Source organism: Oncorhynchus gorbuscha, linkage group LG16 (genome assembly GCF_021184085.1).
Source record: "Oncorhynchus gorbuscha isolate QuinsamMale2020 ecotype Even-year linkage group LG16, OgorEven_v1.0, whole genome shotgun sequence".
NCBI lineage: Eukaryota > Metazoa > Chordata > Actinopteri > Salmoniformes > Salmonidae > Oncorhynchus > Oncorhynchus gorbuscha.
Genome location: NC_060188.1, coordinates 37,245,996 through 37,268,904, shown reverse-complemented (window position 1 = coordinate 37,268,904; position 22,909 = coordinate 37,245,996). Strand labels below are relative to the sequence as shown.

At 41.0% G+C, this 22,909-nt stretch overlaps 1 protein-coding gene and 1 pseudogene across 1 annotated transcript; one reads left to right on the top strand and one right to left on the bottom strand.

The window, feature by feature from the left end:
* LOC123999758 overlaps positions 1-14,617 on the top strand; it is a 203,253-nt pseudogene extending 188,636 nt beyond the window's left edge.
* A 3,610-nt stretch (positions 14,618-18,227) lies between these two features.
* LOC123999882 (protein shisa-3 homolog) lies at positions 18,228-22,684 on the bottom strand. The gene is made up of 2 exons (XM_046305892.1): positions 21,864-22,684; positions 18,228-19,697 (listed from the first exon to the last, which is right to left on the bottom strand). Exons 1-2 carry the CDS (start codon positions 22,132-22,134, stop codon positions 19,102-19,104), a joined length of 867 nt encoding a protein of 288 aa, XP_046161848.1. The 5' UTR covers positions 22,135-22,684; the 3' UTR covers positions 18,228-19,101.
* Positions 22,685-22,909: the final 225 nt, after the last annotated feature.

Genomic DNA, 22,909 nt, shown 5'->3' with positions numbered 1-22,909 from the left:
CAGATTAGCAAAGTAGTCAGACCTTCGATGCAGTTAATTTGGAACAGCATTTTTCAGAAGTTTGTTTAAATTAGAAGCTGGTTTATTTTTCATGCTCGTTGACTTCATTTAATCTATTTAACGTGCTGAGCCTATAAGCGCAGTTTATTTTCAAAATACTTTCAAGACAGTTTAAATGCGGCTATTAAAATGTGTGATACACTGGATGATAACGAAAATATTTACAGTGATGTTACGAAGAAAAAAAAGTATAGGTTTCTATCCGGGACTTCCTAACTTCAAACTTGATGTGAAAATGTTATTTTCCCTCAACTTATGTATTTTGGTCATTGACGGGCAACATAGATAAAACTCCATTCATTCCAATACCATTTCAAACATTAGGAAAATGCCATTTTGATGTCCAGTTACTTGGGATTTCCTCTTTCCCAGATGTTTTGTCAGACATTGAAGTCCATTTCGCTGGTAATAGCTATTTTGGGAACACCTGAACTCTTTGATATCTTTCACACTGATCCGTGTGTGAGTGTGCGTGTGCCTAATGCGCCGTCCCAGGGTCCAGCTTGTTTCATATTACAGGAAGACCATTGTCTTGTAAGGCCCAAATTAGTGATGCGAGGGGACGTGTGTTTTGCTCGTTAACATGTAATGACAGATAGTTTCAATGCAGCCGGTCCAAAGCAAACACAGCCCTGCGGAGACGACTGTATGGGACGGCCCACGGCAAGAGTATCCCTCACTGCCTCCCCCTGACTTGCCAGACCAAATGGAACCTCCCGAGTCCTGGAGTTCCGACGGGGCCAATGCACCTTCGTCTAAACAGCAGACTGTTGTCTTGATGATCTGTGTGTGTTTTTGATGACCAGGGAGAAGATGCTGTCTCCTAAGATGTCAGAGTTACGATATCTGGAGAGATGTAAGACCTACATCAGAGGTGGATGAAGAAGAGTTGCCTCCAAGCTTGCGTTTTCCCAATGTATATCATATCAGTCTCAATGCACTCTTTGGGTTGCATCCTAAACGGCACCCTTTTCCCTATATAGTGCAATGCACTACTTGTGATCAGAGCTCTATAGGGCTCTGGTCAAAAGTAGTGCACTAAATAGAGAATATGGTTCCATTTGGGCCTTGGTTATCTCATGTATCTCATCTGTGGATTTGTCTTGGCACTCTGTCGACAATGAGAGCATTTAGAATATACTGCACACAAAAACATTGAGACAGTGTTTATTATTTGAAGGTTATATAGCATAACAAATAGCTCTTTCTCTCTGTTGGCTGTCCTTACTACTACAAGTCAACGAGCATGAAGGGAATTGGTTCCAATGGTACACACACACAGCTGTAGTTGACCTCCATCCTTTTATAGGTCAATAGATGAAGGACTACCTTTAACTTACATCAGTGGACTTTGATGTGTGGCTGCTCTGCCCTTCTCATGTTTCTCTCGAAAATGTGATGACAAGGCTGAATAATTGTGTCCTACTGTATTTCCTCCCCTCTGGCTAGAAGTTGGCACAGATCTAGGATTAGCTACCTGCTTACCTTAATCATTGGCGGGTTGAACGCAAAACTGACCTTTATCTTTGTCTGAGGTCAGCTACAGTACATCCTACTCCATCCCCCTCTCCACTGGTATGGTGTGCGTCTAATGCCTCTTCCTAGTCAGACATGGAGCTTTACCCAGTCAATCAATCAATAACATTTTTTTTTTATACGGCCCTTTTTTACATCAGCAGATGTCACAAAGTGCTTATACAGAAACCCAGCCTAAAACCCCAAAGTGCAAGTAATGCACGTAGAAGTAAGCAGTAGTCAAGCCTGCTTGTAATAAAGGTCCTTCTGTAGCTCAGTTGGTAGAGCATGGCGCTTGTAACGCCAGGGTAGTGGGTTCGATCCCTGGGACCACCCATACGTAGAATGTATGCACACATGACTGTAAGTCGCTTTGGATAAAAGCGTCTGCTAAATTGCATATATTATTATTATTATTATAAAAAACTCTCTAGACAGGCAGGAACCTAGGAAGAAACCTAGAGAGGAACCAGGGGTGGCCAGTCCTCTTATGGCTGTGCCGGGTGGAGATTGTAAGAGTACATGGCCATTAAGGCCAGATTGTTCTTCAAGATGCTCATAGACGACCAGCAGGGTCAAATAATAATCACATTGGTTGCAGAGGGTGCAACAGGTCAGCACCTGAGGAGTAAAAGCTTCCAATTGGCTCATTCTTCTCCCCTGTAACTGTTCCCCAGGCCATTGCGGTAAATGAGAACGTGTTCTCAGTCAACTTACCTAATAAAATAAGGGTCAAATAAAAAATGTCAGTTGGCTTTTTGAGACAGCGGGTGCTGTACCCAAGGTTCTTCACTGATAGGGAATACTTGGAATAAGGGGTTTGGACATACTTCCCATTTGTGTCATTTGGAATGACCCCATTAAAGAGTGTAAAGGATACGACAGTACTGACTGACTACCATAGTAAAGGACACTACAGTGCTAACAAGCATAGTAAAGGACAATACAGTACTAACAAGCACAGTAAAGGACACTACAGTACTAACTAGCATAGTAAAGGACACTACAGTACTAACTAGCATAGTAAAGGACACTACAGGACTAACTAGCATAGTAAAGGACACTACAGGAATAACTAGCATAGTAAAGGACACTACAGTACTAACTAGCATAGTAAAGGACACTACAGTACTAACTAGCATAGTAAAGGACGCTACAGTACTAACTAGCATAGTAAAGGACGCTACAGTACTAACTAGCATAGTAAAGGACACTACAGTACTAACTAGCATAGTAAAGGACACTACAGTACTAACTAGCATAGTAAAGGACACTACAGTACTAACTAGCATAGTAAAGGACACTACAGTACTAACTAGCATAGTAAAGGACACTACAGTACTAACTAGCATAGTAAAGGACACTACAGTACTAACTAGCATAGTAAAGGACACTACAGTACTAACAAGCATAGTAAAGGACACTACAGTACTAACAAGCATAGTAAAGGACACTACAGTACTAACTAGCATAGTAAAGGACACTACAGTCCTAACTAGCATAGTAAAGGACACTACAGTACTAACTAGCATAGTAAAGGACACTACAGTACTAACTAGCATAGTAAAGGACACTACAGGACTAACTAGCATAGTAAAGGACACTACAGTACTAACTAGCATAGTAAAGGACACTACAGGACTAACTAGCATAGTGAAGGACACTACAGTACTAACTAGCATAGTGAAGGACACCACAGTAACTAACTGCACAAAGCTACTTCCTCAGCCCTAGGTGGGATCTAGGATCACAGTTGAAACTAAAACAACATGAGTGTAATTTAGTCACGGTGGATTACCAACTATGGTCAAATTAGGTTGACCCATCATTTTGTTGTTTAGAAATGCCATTTTATGTCATACATTTACATTACATTTAAGTCATTTAGCAGACGCTCTTATCCAGAGCGACTTACAAATTGGTGCATTCACCTTATGACATCCCGGAGAACAGTCACTTTACAATAGTGCATCTAAATCTTAAAGGGGAGGGGGGGGGTGAGAAGGATTACTTATCCTATCCTAGGTATTCCTTAAAGAGGTGGGGTTTCAGGTGTCTCCGGAAGGTGGTGATTGACTCATAGAAATGGCCATAGAAATGCCTAAAGCAAGCTGACCCTCTTATTTTCTGCTGAGGACCTCCTTTATTGCTTCACAAACTATTTTGTTTGCAATGACCCAAGGTGTGTACATGTGTGTCTCAGGCGGACATGATGTTCAGTTCGGGAGTCTTCTGGATGGGCCTGGTCTTTATCCCTGTCACCTCCCTGGTCTTTGACATGGCCTACAAAGTGTGAGATCCCCTCCATGCACCTCCATGTCCTGCTTTAGGACACTTTTCTAGGGAATCTTCTTAGATCACAAATAGATCACATGCACTCAAGACATTTACATATACAGTTGAAGTCGGAAATGTACATACACTTAGGTTGTAGTCATTAAAACTAATTTTTCAACCACTCCACAAATGTCTTGTTAACAAACTATAGTTTTGGCAAGTCAGTTAGGACATATACAGTGGGGCAAAAAAGTATTTAGTCAGCCATCAAATGTGCAAGTTCTCCCACTTAAAAAGATGAGAGGCCTGTAATTTTCATCATAGGTACACTTCAACTATAACAGACAAAATGAGGGGAAAAAATCCAGAATATCACATTGTAGGATTTTTCATTAAAAAAAATTCTAATTATGGTGGAAAATAAGTATTTAGTGAAAACAAAAGTTTATCTCAATACTTTGTTATGTACCCTTTGTTGGCAATGACAGAGGTCAAACGTTTTCTGTAAGTCTTCACAAGGTTTTCACACACTGTTGCTGGTTTTTGGCCCATTCCTCCATGCAGATCTCCTCTAGAGCAGTGATGTTTTGGGGCTGTTGCTGGGCAACACGGACTTTCATTCCCTCCAAAGATTTTCTATGGGGTTGAGATCTGGAGACTGGCTAGGCCACTCCAGGACCTTGAAATGCTTCTTACGAAGCCACTCCTTCATGCCCAGGCGGTGTGTTTGGGATCATTGTCATGCTGAAAGACCCAGCCACGTTTAATCTTCAATGCCCTTGCTGATGGAAGGAGGTTTTCACTCAAAATCTCCCGATACATGGCCCCATTCATTCTTTCCTTTACACGGATCAGTCGTCCTGGTCCCTTTGCAGAAAAACAGCCCCAAAGCATGATGTTTCCACCCCCATGCTTCACAGTAGGTATGGTCGTCCTGGTCCCTTTGCAGAAAAACAGCCCCAAAGCATGATGTTTCCAACCCCATGCTTCACAGTAGGTATGGTCGTCCTGGTCCCTTTGCAGAAAAACAGCCCCAAAGCATGATGGTTCCACCCCCATGCAACTCAGCATTCTTTGTCCTCCAAACACGACGAGTTGAGTTTTTACCAAAAAGTTCTATTTTGGTTTCATCTGACCATATGACATTCTCCCAATCTTCTTCTGGATCATCCAAATGCTCTCTAGTAAACTTCAGATGGGCCTGGACATGTACTGGCTTAAGCAGGGGGACACGTCTGGCACTGCAGGTTTGAGTCCCTGTGTCCCGTAGTGTGTTACTGATGGTAGGCTTTGTTACTTTGGTCCCAGCTCTCTGCAGGTCATTCACTAGCCCCCCCCCCCCCCCCCCCCCCGTGTGGTTCTGGGATTTTTGCTCACCGTTCTTGTGATCATTTTGACCCCACGGGGTGAGATCTTGCGTGGAGCCCCAGATCGAGGGAGATTATCAGTGGTATTGTATGTCTACCATTTCCTAATAATTAATCCCACAGTTGATTTCTTCAAACCAAGCTGCTTACCTATTGAGGATGCAGTCTTCCCAGCCTGGTGCAGGTCTACAATTTTGTTTCTGGTGTCCTTTGACAGCTCTTTGGTCTTGGCCATAGTGGAGTTTGGAGTGTGACTGTTTGAGGTTGTGGACAGGTGTATTTTATACTGATAACAAGTTCAAACAGGTGCCATTAATACAGGTAACGAGTGGAGGACAGAGGAGTCTCTTAAAGAAGTGAAGGTCTGTGAGAGCCAGAAATCTTGCTTGTTTGTAGGTGACCAAATACTTATTTTTCACCATAATTTGCAAATAAATTCATTAAAAATCCTACAATGTGATTTTCTCATTTTTTCTGTCAAAGTTGAAGTGTACCTATGATGAAAATTACAGACCTGGTGGCTGACTTAATACTTTTTTGCCCTACTGTACTTAATTTTTCCAACAATTGTTTACAGACAGATTATTTCACTGTATCAAAATTCCAGTTTACATAGGCTAAATTGACTGTGCCTTTAAACAGCTTGGAAAATTCCAGAAAATTATTTCATGGCTTTAGAAGCTTCTGATAGGCTAATTGACATCATTTGAGTCAATTGGACCACGCAGCCGTCATAGCGCCCAGGAAGGAGACGCGTTCTGTCTCTTAGAGATGAACGTACTTTGGTGCTAAAAGTGCAAATCAATCCCAGAACAACGGCAAAAGGACCTTGTGAAGATGCTGGAAAAAAACAGGTACAAAAGTATCTATATCCACAGTATATCGTCAGTCCTATATCGACATAACCTGAAAGTCAACTCAGCAAGGAAGAAGCCACTGCTTCAAAACTGCCAACAAAAAGCCACACTACGGTTTTCAACTGTACTGGGGACAAAGATCATACATTTTGGAGAAATGTCCTTTGGTCTGATGAAACAAAAATAGAACTGTTTGGCCATAATGACCATCATTATGTTTGGAGGAAAAAGGGGGAGGCTTGCAAGCCAAAGAACACTGTCCCAACCGTGAAGCACTGGGTGGCAGCATCATGTTGAGGGGGTGCTTTGCTGCAGGAGGGACTGGTGCACTTCAGAAAATAGATGGCATCATGAGGAATGACAATTATGTGGATTGAAGCAACATCTCAAGACATCAGTCAGGAAGTTAAGCTTGGTCGCAAATAGGTCTTCCAAATGGACAATGACCCCAAGCATACTTCCAAAGTTGTGGCAAAATGGTTTAAGGACAACAAAGTCAAGGTATTGGAGTGGCCATCACAAAGCCCTGAACCTCAATCCTGTAGAATATTTGTGGGCAGAACTGAAAAAGCGTGTGCGAGCAAGGAGGCCTACAAACCTGACTCCGTTACACCAGCTCTGTCAGGAGGAATGGGCTACAATTCACCCAACTAATTGAGGGAAGCTTGTGGAAGGCTACCCAAAACGTTTGACCCTAGTTAAACAATTTAATGGCAATGCTACCAAATACTAATTGAGTGTATGTAAACTTCTGACCCATTGGGAATATGATGAAAGAAATTAAAGCTGAAGTAAATCATTATCTCTACTATTATTCTGACATTTCACATTCTTAACTGACCTAAGACAGGGAATTTGTACTTGGATTAAATGTCAGGAATTGTGAAGAGCTGAGTTTAAATGTATTGGGCTAAGATTTATATAATCTTCCAGCTATACACTGAGTATACCAAACATTAGGAACACCTTCCTAATATTGAGTTGCACCCCAATTCGTCGGGCATGTTCTCTACAAGGTGTTGAAAGCGTTCCGCAGGGATGCTGGCGCATGTTGACTCAAATGCTTCCCACAGTTGTTTCGAATTGGCTGGATGTCCATTGGGTGGTGGACCATTCTTGATACAGACAGGGAACTTTTGAGCATGGAAAACCTGCAAGATCTGCAGTTCTTGACTCAAACCGGTGCGCCTGGCACCTACTACCATACCCTGTTCAAAGGCACTTAAACATTTTGTCTTGCCCATTCACCCTCTGAATGGCACACATACACAATCCATGTTTCAATTGTCTCAAGGCTTAAAAATCCTTCTTTAAGCTGTCTTCTCCCCTTCATCTACACTGATTGAAGTGGATTTAGCCAGTTCAATAAGGGATCATAGCTTTCACCTGGTCAGTCTATGACAGGGAAATTGCAATGTTTTGTATACTCAGTGGAGAAAAAACATTTATAATATTAAAGTACATATACAAGCAATTTATATTTATGAGAATGTATAGGATATCTGTGGTGTAACATTTATAGTGTTTGATTCATAACAAATTCTTAAGTTTGTAATATTTATAGTTATTCGATTTACTGACCGATTCAAAGTATAAATAAGTGTGTACAACTCAGATTTAAATCATTCATTGAAATAAGTATAGGGATCTCTTAATCAGCCTCATAGTCCTGGGAAAGACAAAGGAATTCAACTCACAGCAGATACAATTTGTTACAGTCAACTGGCAAATTAAGCGAATAGGATTTTTATATACAGTGCCTTTGGTAAAGTATTCAGACCCCCAGCCTTATTCTAAAATCGCTTAAATAAATACAAATTCTCAGCAATCTACACACAATACCCTATTATGACAAAGCGAAAACAGGTTTTTAGAAATGTTTGCTCATTTATTTAAAAAAAACATTTAACAGAAATATCTTATTTACTTAAAGGGATACCCCACTTTTATTCAATTTTCGCATACTCAAATCTAGCTGCCTGTAGCTCAGGCCCTGAAGCAAGGATATGCATATTCTTGGTACCATTTGAAAGGGAACACTTTGAAGTTTGTGGAAATTGTGAATTGAATGTAGGAGAATATAACACAATAGATCTGGTAGAAGAAAATACAAAGAAAAAACCAACCAGTATTTTTATACCACCATCTTTGAAATTCTAGCCATCAATCTGGTTGTAATTCCAATAGATGGAAGCAGTGTTTGTGCAACGTTTCAGATGGATAACTTGACGTATGAGTGAACTACAAGACTTTTAGTGTGAAGGTACATTTGGGCAAATCGTGAAGGAGACAATCGCATTCATATTCCATTTTTCTGCAAGAATATCGTCAAATCTCTATACTTGGACTTTGATTTAGCTTTCCAAGTATTTGTAGCCATATTATAAGTTCAACATTTGCAAAACAACAAGTTTTCATAACTTCATAACTCTGAATATCCTTATTTTTGTCATACAAGGTTAGTAGCTACATTTGACAACATATACATGGTTTCCGGATACTCCCGTAAATCCCAGCTCATTGGCTATCTAGCTAGCTTTGTTTGAACCCGATTGGTGCTTATTTGACAAAGATACAGTCGTTCAAGTGATGGCCGCCCGCGTCATCTGCGTGGCTTGAAGGTGTCGCTCTCTGACCAAATATGGTGTCCTATAGGATATTCTACACCCCTAATGAAATAGTGAAGTCTTATTACCTTCTAGGATCTATGAGGAATAGACACAAATTTGATTTGACTCGTTGAAACAATGTTTAGGGTGAGATTTTCACAGATTCCTTCCTTTGCAAATTGAACGAGTGGAAATACAAAATCGATCGTGCATGCTATATGGACCTTTTTAGGATATGAAAAATAATTGTATCTAACAAAACGACACTTCATGTCATCTCTGGGACCTTTGGATGATAAATCAGGATTTCAGCAGGATTTCAGAAAGTAAGTACACATTTCACCTTCAGAGGTGAATTTATCAAACCTATCGCATTGAAAAAAAGTGTTTTATTGTTAGGAGCTCCCCTCAAACAACAGCATGACATTTTTTCACAGTAATAGCTACTGTAAATTGGACAGTGCAGTTATATTAACAAGAATTTAAGCTTTCAGTCTACAATAGACACTTATATGTTTCCTGAGATTTGTTGTTTCTCTAAAATCTGCGATCTTGACATAACGCGCTGCATGATTTACTGGTGGTAAATCGGAACGTGGATCCTTAATTAAGTATTCATATTTTTTTTAACATTTTAGCAAATATTTTAGCCCTGCCACAAAAAGACCAGCTGACATCATGTCAGGGATTCTCTCGTTAACACAGGTGTGAGTGTTGACGAGGACAAGAATGGAGATCACTCTGTCATACTGATTGAGTTCGAATAACAGACTGGAAGCTTCAAAAGGAGGGTGGTGCTTGGAATCATTGTTCTTCCTCTGTCAACCATGGTTACCTGCAAGGAAACGTGCCGGCATCATTTCTTTGCACAAAAAGGGCTTCACAGGCAAGAATATTGCTGCCAGTAAGATTGCACCTAAATCAACCATTTATCGGATAATCAAGAACTTCAAAGAGAGTGGTTCAATTGTTGTGAAGAAGGCTTCGGGGCGCCCAAGAAAGTCCAGCAAGCGCCAGGACCGTCTCCTAAAGATGATTCAGCCACGGGATTGGGGCACCACCAGTACAGAGCTTGCTCAGGAATGGCAGCAGGCAGGTGTGAGTGGATCTGCACGCACAGTGAGAAGAATACTTTTGTTGGATGGCCTGGTGTCAAGAAGGGCAGCAAAGAAGCCACTTCTTTCCAGGAAAAACATCAGGGACAGACTGATATTCTGCAAAAGGTACAGGGATTGGACTGCTGAGGACTGGGGTAAAATCCCCTTTCCGATTATTTGGGGCATCCGGAAAAAAGCTTGTCCGGAGAAGACAAGGTGAGCGCTACTATCTGTCCTGTGTCATGCCAACAAGTAAAGCATCCTGATACCATTCATGTGTGGGGTTACTTCTTAGCCAAGGGAGTGGGCTCACTCACAATTTTGCCTTCAGTATTCCATAGTAACATCTGACAAAATGATCTAAAGACACTGAAGCGGCAAACTTTGTGGAAATGAATAATTGTGTCATTCTCAAAACTTTTGGCCACGGCTGTAGATTGATAAGGGGGAAAAACAATTAATCCATTTTGGAATAGGCTGTAACTTAACAAAATTTTGAAAAAGTGAAGGGCTCTGAATACTTTACGATGGCACTGTACTTTTAGAAAAGCCTCATGGGACTGATTTGGGATGTTGGGTACATAGACATATAATAATACTGTATAATAATATTAAATAGTGTTGTATTCAGTTGTGATTGTGAATGCCTGTTGGTGACGTCTGCTCGTTTTGAACAACAGTCTGAAGAAGGTGTTCTTTAAGACCCTGGTGGATGAGGTAAAGGTGTTGGAAGCCTTGTCCAAGGACCCCGGAGCCATGGTGCACGGGACGAGGTACTGTACCATCTCAGACACTTTTCTCACCTTCCTTATTTTCCTTGGTGTGTGTCCCAAATGGCACCCCTTTCCCTATATAGTGCACTACTTTTGACCAGAGCCCTATTGGTCTTGGTCAAAAGTACTGCATTAAATAGGAAATATGGTGTTATTTAGGACTCATGCTATGTTTTATTCTTCACAATGCCTCATAACTCTAAGATATCTGAATTACTTTTCTTAATATCCTACATTCCTGAATACTCTTTGTATTTCTTCTTACACAGCAGGTACAACAGTGTATAGCTTATAATTGCTCCTTGAGGATTCACAAATATTTATCCTGGTTTCCCTATTGTTAGTATTTTGGCATAATTACTGTCTGCCTACTGTACACATACGGTACAGTTCACCCTGCACCGAAATGGCTGATTTTGGCGTACAGAGGCCCGTTTTCAGCAACCATCACTCCTGTGTTCCAATGGCACGTTGTGTTAGCTAATCCAGGTTTATCATTTTAAAAGCCTAGTTGATCATTAGATGAATGCAATGATGTTAGCACGGCTGACAACTGTTGTGCAGATTAAAGAAGCAATAAAACTGGCCTTCTTGGATTTCTATTTGCCATATATTATTTTGCTTGGAACATTATTCTTTCCCTCTGAAACTGTGTGGCGAGAGGCTGTACTGTACTGTACTGTAGCACCTTCAGTATATTCAAGACATGCATCTTGAGCTGAGCTCCCGGAGATGGGGGTTGTCCCAAATGGCACCCTATTCCCTATATTGTGCACTACTTTTGTCCAGGGCCCTGGTCAAAAGTAGTGCACTATGTATGGAAATGGTATCGTATCAGTAAGCCGGGGCCGGACCCCATCGAAGGCCCGTGGAGTTCATTAGCATGGATCAGATCAGTGTGAAATCTCCTGCCGGCTGAAAGTATTCCCCCATTGGCCACAGTCCAGGGCCCAGCAGGTTTGGAACCCTGGAGCTGAAGACACATACACCCAGTTCCTTTCTCACATGCACGCACAACTATATAAACACACATACATACATGCACGCAAACCACACATGCCATCTCTCTCTCTTTCTCGCTCTCTTTTTCTCACACACACACACACACATGTTTTACTATGCTTCTGGGGACCTAACATTTATTTCCATTCAAAATCATGTTTTCCCTAACCCCTAAACCTTACCTTAACCTTAACCCCTAATCTTAAAATAGCCTTTGTCCTCTGGGGGTGTGGGGAGAAGGGATCATTTTCCTTGTTTTACTATCCTTGTGGGGACTTTGGGGATTTCTGGTACCCACGAGGATGGTACTACAAGCACACACAAACAAACACAGAATCCTCCCCTTCCTCCTCTCCCTTACATGGCCTCTCCTCTCCTCAGCAAGAAGTGCAGTCTCTCTTCTCTGGTCCTGTGGAGTACTGGGCGCGATAGGGCTTGATGTATGGGTGGTTAAGTCTAACTAAAGGGCTCTGTGTGGCGATTACACCCTCTCTCTCTCTCTCTCTCTCTCTCTCTCTCTCTCTCTCTCTCTCTCTCTCTCTCTCTCTCTCTCGTGTGAGTGTGTCTCTTTGCAGTCTGACGGAGAGGGCACAGCTCCTGAAGAACATCTTCAAGAAGAGCACCGTGAGTCTGTACCGATCAGACTCCATGCTGCAGAACCTACGTAAGTCACACACACTATTAATAGCACACACGCACATGCCTCACACACTGACCTGGAGGCAAGCCCTCATGTTGTTTTCTTAGAGAGAGAGAAACATTTTCTCGCAGCACTGGTCCAATGACCCAAGACAGGCATTTTGTATTGACTATAGTTCCGGTGTCTTAAACGGCACCCTATTCCCTATATAGTTCCCTACTTTTGACCAGAGCCCTATGGGCCCTGTTCAAAAGTAGTGCACTGCATAGGGAATAGGGTGCCATTGGGGATGTGCTAATACTCTGCTGATCCCAACGCTCTTTAGAATTCGATATGCATGTTCCACGTTAGCCAGATGCAGGAAATCCACATACATAATCCTGTCGTTAACCCCATTAAGTAACACAAAAGTGCCCCACTATTCCCTGTTGGTGTTCCTCCGCCTGTTAGTACAACCCCCCTAACACTATGTGTGTCCCAAATAGCACATTTTTCCTTTTATAGTGCACTACTTTTGAGAAGGGCCCATAGGGCTCTGGTCAAAAAAAAGCGCACTATATATGGAATAGGGTACTATTTGGGATGCACCCTAATGGACAGTCTCGTCCCATCTAGTACAAATTTCGTATGCCTAGTGGTCGAGATAGAAGCTTTAAGACAATACAGATGGAATGGGTTTAATTTGGTTTGTTGGATTTGATTTATTTCTGTTATTTTTGCTGACTTTTTTTTTGTCTCGTAGTGTCACGTTCTGACCTGTATTTCCTGTGTTTTGTATTTAGTTAGTATGGTCAGGGCGTGAGTTGGGTGGGCAGTCTATGTTTGTTTTTCTAGGTTTTGGGAATTTCTATGTTTCGGCCTAGTATGGTTCTCAATCAGAGGCAGGTGTCATTAGTTGTCTCTGATTGAGAATCATACTTAGGTAGCCTGGGTTTCACTGTGTGTTTGTGGGTGATTGTTCCTGTCTCTGTGTTTGCACCAGATAGGACTGTTTTAGGTTTTCTCACGTTTGTTGTTTTTGTTAGTTATCTCATGTGTAGTTTCTTTATAAATTAAAGAAAATGAATAACCACCATGCTGCTTTTTGGTCCGCTTCTCTTTCACCAGAAAACCATTACACGTAGGTGGGGATGGGATCGGTTTTGTGTGATCCCTTTTATTTTTGCCTCCTTACCTGTAGAGAAACCATACCCACGATCCCTATTAGAAACCCCACCTATGCCCTTTTCACAGTATCGTGCTGACCCAGAACACATTGTCCTTTACAGCAGGCTTTCAGCAACTATGATGGATGTGTAACCTGGCCATCTCGGTTCGGTTCGGCTCAGCTCGGTTCGGCTCAATACTGTGAAAAGCCCTCTATGTACCCACCCCTCCTTCCCTGTGTGCTGTGCCCTGTGTGAGGGGTGGTTAGAGCGAAAACGATTCAATAAACGTGTGCAATATTATTCCCACAATGCATTCCTCTCACTGGGCCTTCTGAACTCATCTGCTGGCCTGCAGGTAGTGACCAAGTCATTTGAGACCTAAAGGTGAGCTAGGGGGTCAAAGGTTAAGGTTGCGATAGGAACTCCCATAGTTGAAGTTAGTGGCTGTAGAGCTAAGTAAAGATGGTAGGTGTCAGGTAACATGACCCTCCCTCGCTTAGCACTGGTCAAGCTTCTTAGGGAGCATGTTGTTATTTTTCAATAATATTGTTTTAATTCAATTGAAACTTACATTGTTTCTTGGTTTATTTTGAAAGTCATTCTTTAATTTATTTTTATTTAGTTAAAATCATTTTTACGAGTTTTAGTTTTGAAATGTTTTACTTTAAATGAAGTTAGTTTCTTTCTAATCATGGTTAGAATTTGAACGTGTCACAGCCATCGTTTCTCGCTGTTCATCTGTCCTGCTTGCAGACGGATACGCCTTCTCTCAAGACGAGAACGGAGTTGTCTCCCAGTCTGAGGTCATCCGGACGTACGACACCACCAAACAGCGGACCAACGAATGGGGAAACCACGCCGCTCTCGGCCAGGACAGCCTATCACGATTCACAGTCGTTTTCCGGCAGCGATTTGAATCTGAAGGGGGCAGCCTCTGGATAACCCTAGCCCGAGCCTCTCGGGAATTTGGACATGACATGTCTTGTACATCAAAAATGGAAAATAACTAGAAACAAAAAAGCATTCAAAAAGTCTTCACTGTGCTGTAGTTGTGTTTCCAGTAGACATAAGCACTGTGCTTGCATTTTTAACAGTCTGTGGTTTGAAATTCCTTACTGTTCCTGCTCAGTTAAATGTGTTGAAGTATAACCAACTTAATGTCTCCTCCTTTCATATTAATAGAAAAAATATGAGCATTGAGCCAAAACAATCTATAATTTTGTCAAAAACTGTCAACATTTTTAGGTATGTGTACTCCAATTGGTGACAGAATAATACAGATTCGTTTTTGATAAAATAAAATAACAATGTAAATGTAGATTTAAAAAATATCCACCAAGCATATTAATAATTGACCATTTCAGAACAGACATTTTGTTGTTTTGTTGTTCTTTTGCGCTTTGTAAAATAATGATCTACTGTATAATAAGGCCTTAAATTTGTTCATGCCTTCAGCCATCCATGTTTTTTTTGTCTTCAAAATGTTTATTTTTTTATTTAAGAAGTATGTAGTTATCGTGCCTAAATTGCCTTGTCTTTTTAATGATAGAGTCCTGCAACTTAGTCCAATTTCCAAAAATGTTGTACAGCAGTTTGACTGCTTTAAACAAGTAATTGCATTCCACACATTACTCAGCTGTAACAATCACAATGGTGCCTAACTAGACTTTTTCCCCGATAGAATACGTAAGATATCCTAGCTAGCCAGTTTAGAACAGTGCTCTACCCCTCGATTGGCAAGATGAGCTCACCCCCCCCCCCCCTCCTCTGCACTCATGTATACAATGTGGTAACAAGTGTGGCACATATAAAATCAAGTTTCCGTTGTTAATTTCTACCGAGTGTTTGGGGGGGGGGGGTGGCTGTATGACGATCCTGTTGAATTTCCATATGTGGCAACTTTTCTTTCACAATCTTATATTCCCTTGGAATGGCTTGTCCTTCCAACATAAGTGCCATTAGCTTAAGAGAGAGAGAAATGTGGGTTATAAGGAAAACTCCACACAGTATCAAAACTACTTTGTATCTAGTTATTATGTGAATTTGTATTTTTATATTGGAGAAGTACGAATTTTGCATTGACCGGCTTTGTAATGAATTTTGTCTCTTTTTTTTACAAACAAAAGAATGCTAGAGTAATAGAATGATGAGAAATATCTTTCTTAAAGGTCTTGTTGTTATTAATATTGTTCTAATAACTGCTTGGTTTATGTGTTATTTGACTGTATGTTTGTTCTCTTCTCCCTATGGGAGATCAGTTTCCTGTGTGCTTGTGCGTGTGTGTGATCTGTCGTCTTCGTGTGTGGGTGTGTGTGTGATCTGTCGTCTGCGTGTGTGTGTGTGTGATCTGTCGTGTGTATGTGTGATCTGTCGTCTGCATGTGCATCTTCTACTCTGGATAACTTCATACGTACGCATATGTCTGTGTCCTTAATGTGAGACTGGGAGCCCTTGGAACCTCAGGTCTTACTTTGCATTATTTGAGTGTGTGTTTGAGGATCTGTATGGGTGGGTGACTGACTGAATGACTGAGTGTGCAATACATAGTTGTCTGTGTGTGTATGGTGCTTCTTGCTCCTCTTGTCTGTCTACACGACTCCAGGTATAATGATGGTGTACAGCTGCATGGCTCTCTGTGTGGCCAGACCTCAGCCGTGGTGGTCCTGGGCACTGACGCTAAGTCTCGCTTGACAGGAGATGTTGAAAAATGCACAATGTTACCTTTCCAATAGTGGATATTTTGGTATTATCTGGTTATTGTAATTTCTCTGGATGTACATGTTTGTAACTTTTTGTTTATCTGGTGCATTGTACCTCTTCTTTACAATAACTGTTTTTTGTGGTTTTTCCTGGTTTTAGTGAGGGTATCAGTAAAAATGTATTTGTTATGCTATACATTCGTGCTTCGATTGATTAGTTATGAACTGCTGTCATAATTCCAAAATGCTGAATGTGGTTCTTCTGATGTGAAATTTGTCGTGGAAAGCTTGGACTGTTGCTTTTTCCAAAACGGTTGTCTGTGATAGTTGTGGGCTGCATAAATGTAAAAAAGAAAACTTTCTTTGGTTTATTGTGCTACTTTGATTCTCCCTCAAGTGTTGGTCACTACAGGAAAAAAATGCACTTTTCAATTTGTTTGATTGTTATTTATTTTTACGTCTTTCATTTAATGATTGTTCTGCATGTTGGGACTGCAAACGTACGTGTTATGTCTTGGATATCGATTAAGGTTGGGGTTAAATGCAGAAGACACATTTCAGTTGAATACATTCAGTTGGACAACTGATTAGGTCTCCCTCCTTTCCCTTGCCATGAAGGACTTCTACTAAAATAATCTTTACAAACAAGGAAACCAACCTTTGTCATCCTCTCTGACCTACCGTCATAGAAATGTAATATTCCACGATCACAATATCTATGCTGCATCTCAAACGGCACCCTGTATACAGTGTACTACTATAGTCGGAAGTAGGGCACTTTGTAGGGAATAAGGTGGCATCCCTCATTTCGGACTTTGTAAACGTCCAAAATGAGGGGAGGCAGCTAGTTGTTTTCCCCATCGAATCATATGCCTGTGTGTGTGGTAGCATATGCCTGTGTGTGTGGTAGCATATGCCTGTGTGTGTGGCAGGGGAGACGGAAAACATAGTTCCCTTCCATGCGTGACAAACAAAGAAATGTCGTCATTATGGTCACGTTGTACTCCCTGGTGACCTGAGTTTTACTGTGGGGCCGTGTGGTAGAATATCCTTTTCGTTATAATTACAATAATTTGTCTCTGTTATTGACGCAATGTCACAAAACCAACCTAGATGGTTTCTCTTTAGTCATTAGTTCATGAAATACATATTTTCCTGACTAGGTTTACCCTTGCTAGAGTATTCATACAAGAGTCCTTGGATTACTGTCAATATAACTTAAAAAACAATTCAATCTGTGAGGTATTTTCTTTGCGTTCTAGATAGATTTAGAGCAGTATTATACAGGACCATCTAGAAGACAGTATCTGAAAGACGATGACTTTTTCATGTGTTTTTAAAAACCAGAAGTGTCCAAGCATAACCAAATGTATAGAAAATCAATTGTGTTGACATCTGCGCAACTTTAGTACAAAGAGCTCCAAGGAGTAGTATACATGTGCTACCAAAGGTTTCTATTGGAACAGGATGCTTGTCTGGGTAAACATTGTAGATTTTGAGCCTTCCAAAAAAGACAAAAGGACAGCGATACCCAAAGATTGTCGTGGCAGTCATCTCTGGGAATTGCTGTAATTTTTCCTTTGTTCGGAAGACTCCGTCTAGCGCCAAACATGATCCACTATATGATCTATTGTATCTAATCTGCCATAATAGGTCAGTGATTGCCAAGTTTATTTCACACTTAAATGACTAGGGTACAGAGAAGTCTTTGGATTCTTGCCATACCTGCTCATCCAACCCAAAACTCTTCCCTATTTCTGGGACCAGTTGTTTTGAACACTGTGGCCATGACAGTCTCATTGAGCATTGACAATGACTGATCTCGTTGCCACATTCCTCATGTGAAGATTGATTGACAGGTAGCCTTTATGAACCGTTTCAGTTGCCTATATGTCTGAGGCTGGAGAAAAAGGGGGACTCCGCTATCTGTAAAGACAACATTTTGGCTTGTAGTCTCTGTATTTAAGGTTCAATGTGTCATCCATGTTTGTGAATATCTTTGCATCCCCTCTCTTCAGTATAATAAGTAGTACATTTAATAAACCAAATATGCAGGCTAAAAGGTGAAACACAAACTCAGGATTGTGAGTAACAGCATAAAGAAAACAGTTGCCATATTCAACAGTTAGTACAAAATGTATCCGTAAGTGAGCAATTAAGCAATTCTCAACCATTCAATCCTGGATTATTAAAGAGTAGGTTTAATTTTCGAAAATACTGACCAACTATTGAGTGTTTTATATTTTTTAAATGTACTTCTAGTTGTAGCGTTGCATGACGAGTACTCACAATCATAGAATTAGTCATTAGAATACTAATTAGATACTGGTGTTTACTAATATCATTAAATAAAAACAAACCAGCCAGTGAGCACAGTACACACAGTACATCATTTGGCTTTGTTCACCCTACTGCACAACTTGGTGTCAGTCCTTCCCCTCTTTTAGGGATTTGCAATTGTCAAAATGATAATTTGATTAAATGTCCTGCAGCTCGCAACAAAATGTCTAGAACACTTCTTAATAATGTTGCTGCCACAAAAGTTGTGACAATTTAACATCACTATTTAACCAAATTGTGTATAAAAGAGAAAGGGAAGACAGAATATTGTTTACAATAGAAATGTATATATAAAAAAGTGCATAACATTGAAAACAATATTGACCAATAAACAGTCCTGTCTGTTCTAAGCAGAAGTCCATTCCTGTAATTTAGAGAGACAATACTCTCATGTACTCTGCTCGACTAGGAAGCTTTCTTGTGGTTTATCTTGAACACAGCCTCCTGTCTCCCAGTCCCCATTCAACAGGCCTACTGCAGTGCATGTCAGGGCAGTCCTCCCGGTAGCCGATGACTGTGTGTCTGTCCACAAAACACACCAGGGTCATGTTCAGTACAGTTCACTGATTTAAAACAAACTCATACTGGGCAGGTTCAGGTAGTCCCTTCCTGTTGTTTCAGTCTGTTTTCTTCTGTTTAGTGCTTAATGAACATGACCCTACTCACGTCCCACAGTGTGCTCCTGTAATCCACCTCCTCATTGCCAAGGAAGCCCCGTCAGCTCTGTCCAAAGTCTGCAAAGCCCTTAGCCCCGGAGAATGGCTCCGGCTGTAGGGGGAAGAAGTACTGCTGGGGCAGCAGGAAGCCCGTGCCCTGGGCCAGGTGAGGCTGTTGGTGTGGGTGCATGGGCTGGTGCAGCTGCAGCTGGGCATGGGAGTGAGGGTGCTGGCGCCCGCCTGGCATGCAGGCTGCAGGGGAGGTGTAGGGGGGTGGAGGGGGTGGTGGGAGTAGTGGCTGGGGTGTGGAGGGAGAGGTGAAGACACGGGTGCTTGGTGCAGACGCTGACACCAAGCACCCGTGCTGCTGCCCCTGACCTCCAAGGGAGAAGCGGCGCACCGAGCTGCTCCCGCCAGCTGAGCTGGAACTGGTGGCCGTGCTGGACTGGCGCGAGGGGGTGCGCAGGCTGGCTGGCGCAGTGGTCAGGATCATGGGGATGGTCTCGCCCTGGCAGTTGCGCAGTGAGAAGCGGAGAGCCTGCTGGGTAGGCTGTTTAGGCCGCAGGCAGGTGCAACAGTAGACGGCAACCAGGGAGCCCACCACCACAAAGGCCACAAAGATGGAGCCCACCATCAGGAAGGGCACGTAGATCGGCTCTGCAAGGAGGAACAGGTGTTTGAATACTTGTACACTTGATAACTTGAATACCTGTTTGAAAACATGAAAAAGCATCCCTTTACCTTCCTTGAAGTAATCACAGATCTGAATACTGGTTTTATTGGTGAAAGCAATAGGGTGGTAGCATTGCTTACACCTAACAAAACACTTACATACCTGTGCTCACCTCAAGGAAACTAGAAAGGATGTATTCATAAAGTAACAGGGCTCAACTCTATTTAGAGTCAGTGAAAATATGTGTGCGTAATAAACTGTATTGCAGACATGCACAGACATATGGGAACATCTTGATTGAATAAGATATGCATCTGTGAAATAATTTATTTTTCTACAGAATCCAGAATTATACCTTTTTTTATGGAAAGGGATTCAGGAGAAAATACATTTTTGAAGACAAAAGTCAAATGTTGCTCTTTACCTTCCTAAATCCCCTCAAAATTCAACATGTATTTACATTAACTCACAAGACATAATTTTGTATTGTTGCAAAAATATTTTCAATCGCTAATTTTAATATCAGACTGGTAGTACAAGTTTCTGGATCACAATACAATATAAGAAGACTACTGGGGTGTATTAGGCAAACACAGTGCTGCAAAAAAAGTATTTTGCTACTATAAAAATAACCAACTACATTTAGGCTGTCTTAATACAATGTATTCAAAGTGTTAAAAGGCATTATATATATTTTTATTCCTTATAACCCACATGCACCTACAAAACCAGGTGTTTTGTAGTTATTAATAGGCCTATCATTTAGCTACATTTTATTTCTTGGTTCTTGGTTAGTCATTGTCTTGGACTATGCAAAAGGCTACTGTGCGAATGTTCATTCAGAAGCGTTTTTTCTGAAGACAATGTATTTTTCCAAAATGTAGATTAAACGTTCAGATTACACCTTAAATTAGCAATTGGCACCAGGGGAGGAAAGTATTTTAAATTCAATTATTATCAGAAAAAAATAGGAAATTGTATTAACCACCCTATAGGGTTTAGCAACTTGGGAGACCATTAAATTGAGTGATTTGGTGAAATTAGTTTTTTAAATATAAATGTTCTATATGTTTCAGTTTTATTCCATAAATGGTACACATTTGGAACTAATGCTGATGAATAATTCCATGTGAATGAAAACTCTTCTTTTTAAATTAGAAATGAATTCTGAGATAATAACCCCTGCAACACAGGCATATCGAATACACACCTGAAGGTGATTTGATGTCACCTTTGGATACAGTCAGGCATAGGCTATTCTGCCATTGGTGTGCAAAGTTATTATTTAGATTGCAGGATTATTACAAAGTTGCATGGTTTATATAGGGGTCAAAATCAATCCACTTCTTTTCACAGCCTACTACTTTCCAGTCCTGGTCTCTATAAAAAATAAAAACCTATGATTGGATCTATAATTTCTTGATTCAGCCTTGATTGTGACACTTCAGGTGTATCGCATGGCCCACTTTTCCTTTCCTTGTTTTGGGGATCGATAGCAATTTACCTAACCTGTTGTCACATGAAGCCCCCAAAAACGGGTGCCCCACATATGCTTACAATCGGAGCTGCTTAGTGCTTACACCTCACAAAGTACCTTTGTAAATCAAGATGAGCTGTAATTTCTGCATCTTGATAGAGCTATTACATTGTTATAACTAAATGAAAAGTTAGTTTTAGTGCTGATGTTAGGTTTCAAAATGACAACATGCATTTTAAGGAGATTATTAGGACAATGTATGTATGAAAACAAAACAGGCTGTGATAGATATAGATAATTGCATGATTCCCACCCTTGTATTATATGGATGTCATTTTTGGCATCTAAATTATTTAAAAATAGGCACCAAAAAAAATTGATTTATAGTTTATATTTTATCTTAATAATATAGACTATAAGACTGATTGAAAACAAAACAACTTTTATAATGAAACATGTAGGCTATTGCATGCCTGACCACTGACTTGAAAAGGCTGAATGGCGAAACAAAATTGACTCTCATTTGACATGCATGGTTCATTAAAAGCGTGTCGACATATTGAATGTTGAACTATTTCACTATATTGAATCTTTGGAAATCCCACGTTTTGAAGTTAATTGTGCATTAACTTGTCCACCCCTGCCAGGCTCTGCATTGGTAGTCTAAACTCACGCGCAGCAAACTCCGTGTTATTCAGTTCTCGGTCGTTGGTACAGCTTCCCTGGTCCAGCCGTGCGTCCACAGCCGCGCAACAGTACCGCAGGGAGCAAGACCCGCAGCACACGGTCGCATCCATGGTGTCAAAGTCCTCCGGACACTGAAAGCCTTCGTGGTAATTTCCATTACTGTCCAGCCACCCATGGCAGTACTCCCCTTGTGCGTCTGATATCCGTAGATTCCAGGTCAGGTAGCCAAGCAAGAGGTAGTTTAGCAGTCGCATCATCCCGACAAAAAACCTTTATTATAAACCTAGTAGCCGACACAGTATTCCTTAACTCCTACCTTGTCTTTAAAATATTCGCATGATGAATTCGGTTTGAAACAGTTCCACGGTTGAATTACCTACAGTTTCAATAGTGTTTTAATTGTCATCATTCGTTTGATTTTAATTCAACCATACGAATTTTTCAATTTATATCAATTTGGCATATACTCTCCTCATCCAAAATCGGACCAGTATCAGGTCAGAGGTGTAAAATAAGCTTGAATTGAACTCTCAGGTTTGTCCAGGTGAATGATTGTTTCAGTCTCTTCTCAAAGTGTAATTATTGCGCAGGCAAAGACAAGCATATATATAACCGAGTGTATCTGAACTTTACCCAGACATTTCTTCTCGTCAGAGAGTTCCTTTGGAAACAATTAAAATAAGTAATTCATCCATAGTTGTTCAGTTCCGTGAAGATGTGATACGGATGGCTACGGTCGTATGGTGTCCAACCTAATTTGAAATCTGTAGTTTTTTGTTACCGATTCTGTATAGGCGCGCACGCATCCCTTTGACCATCCGGCGTGCGCATCCATGATGGCGCGGGGTTTTTGCGTCATCACGCGGACGGTAGATTGCAGTGATGCTGAGAGCTGCTCGGTTTCCTTAAACATAATAAGGATAAATAAAAAAATACCTCATAAATCTAATTGTGCTAATGGGAAAATGTCATATTCATAAATGTATATTCAGTAATAACAAAAAAACTTCCGAATTCGAGCAGCACATTAAG

Bases quoted from the DNA above. Each gene is read 5' to 3' on its own strand.
- LOC123999882 (XM_046305892.1), bottom strand. From the start codon at position 22,134: ATGATGCGACTGCTAAACTACCTCTTGCTTGGCTACCTGACCTGGAAT. The intron at 19,698-21,863 runs GTGAGTTTAGAC...TCCTCCTTGCAG, and splicing joins TAACACGGAGTTTGCTGCGC to AGCCGATCTACGTGCCCTTC.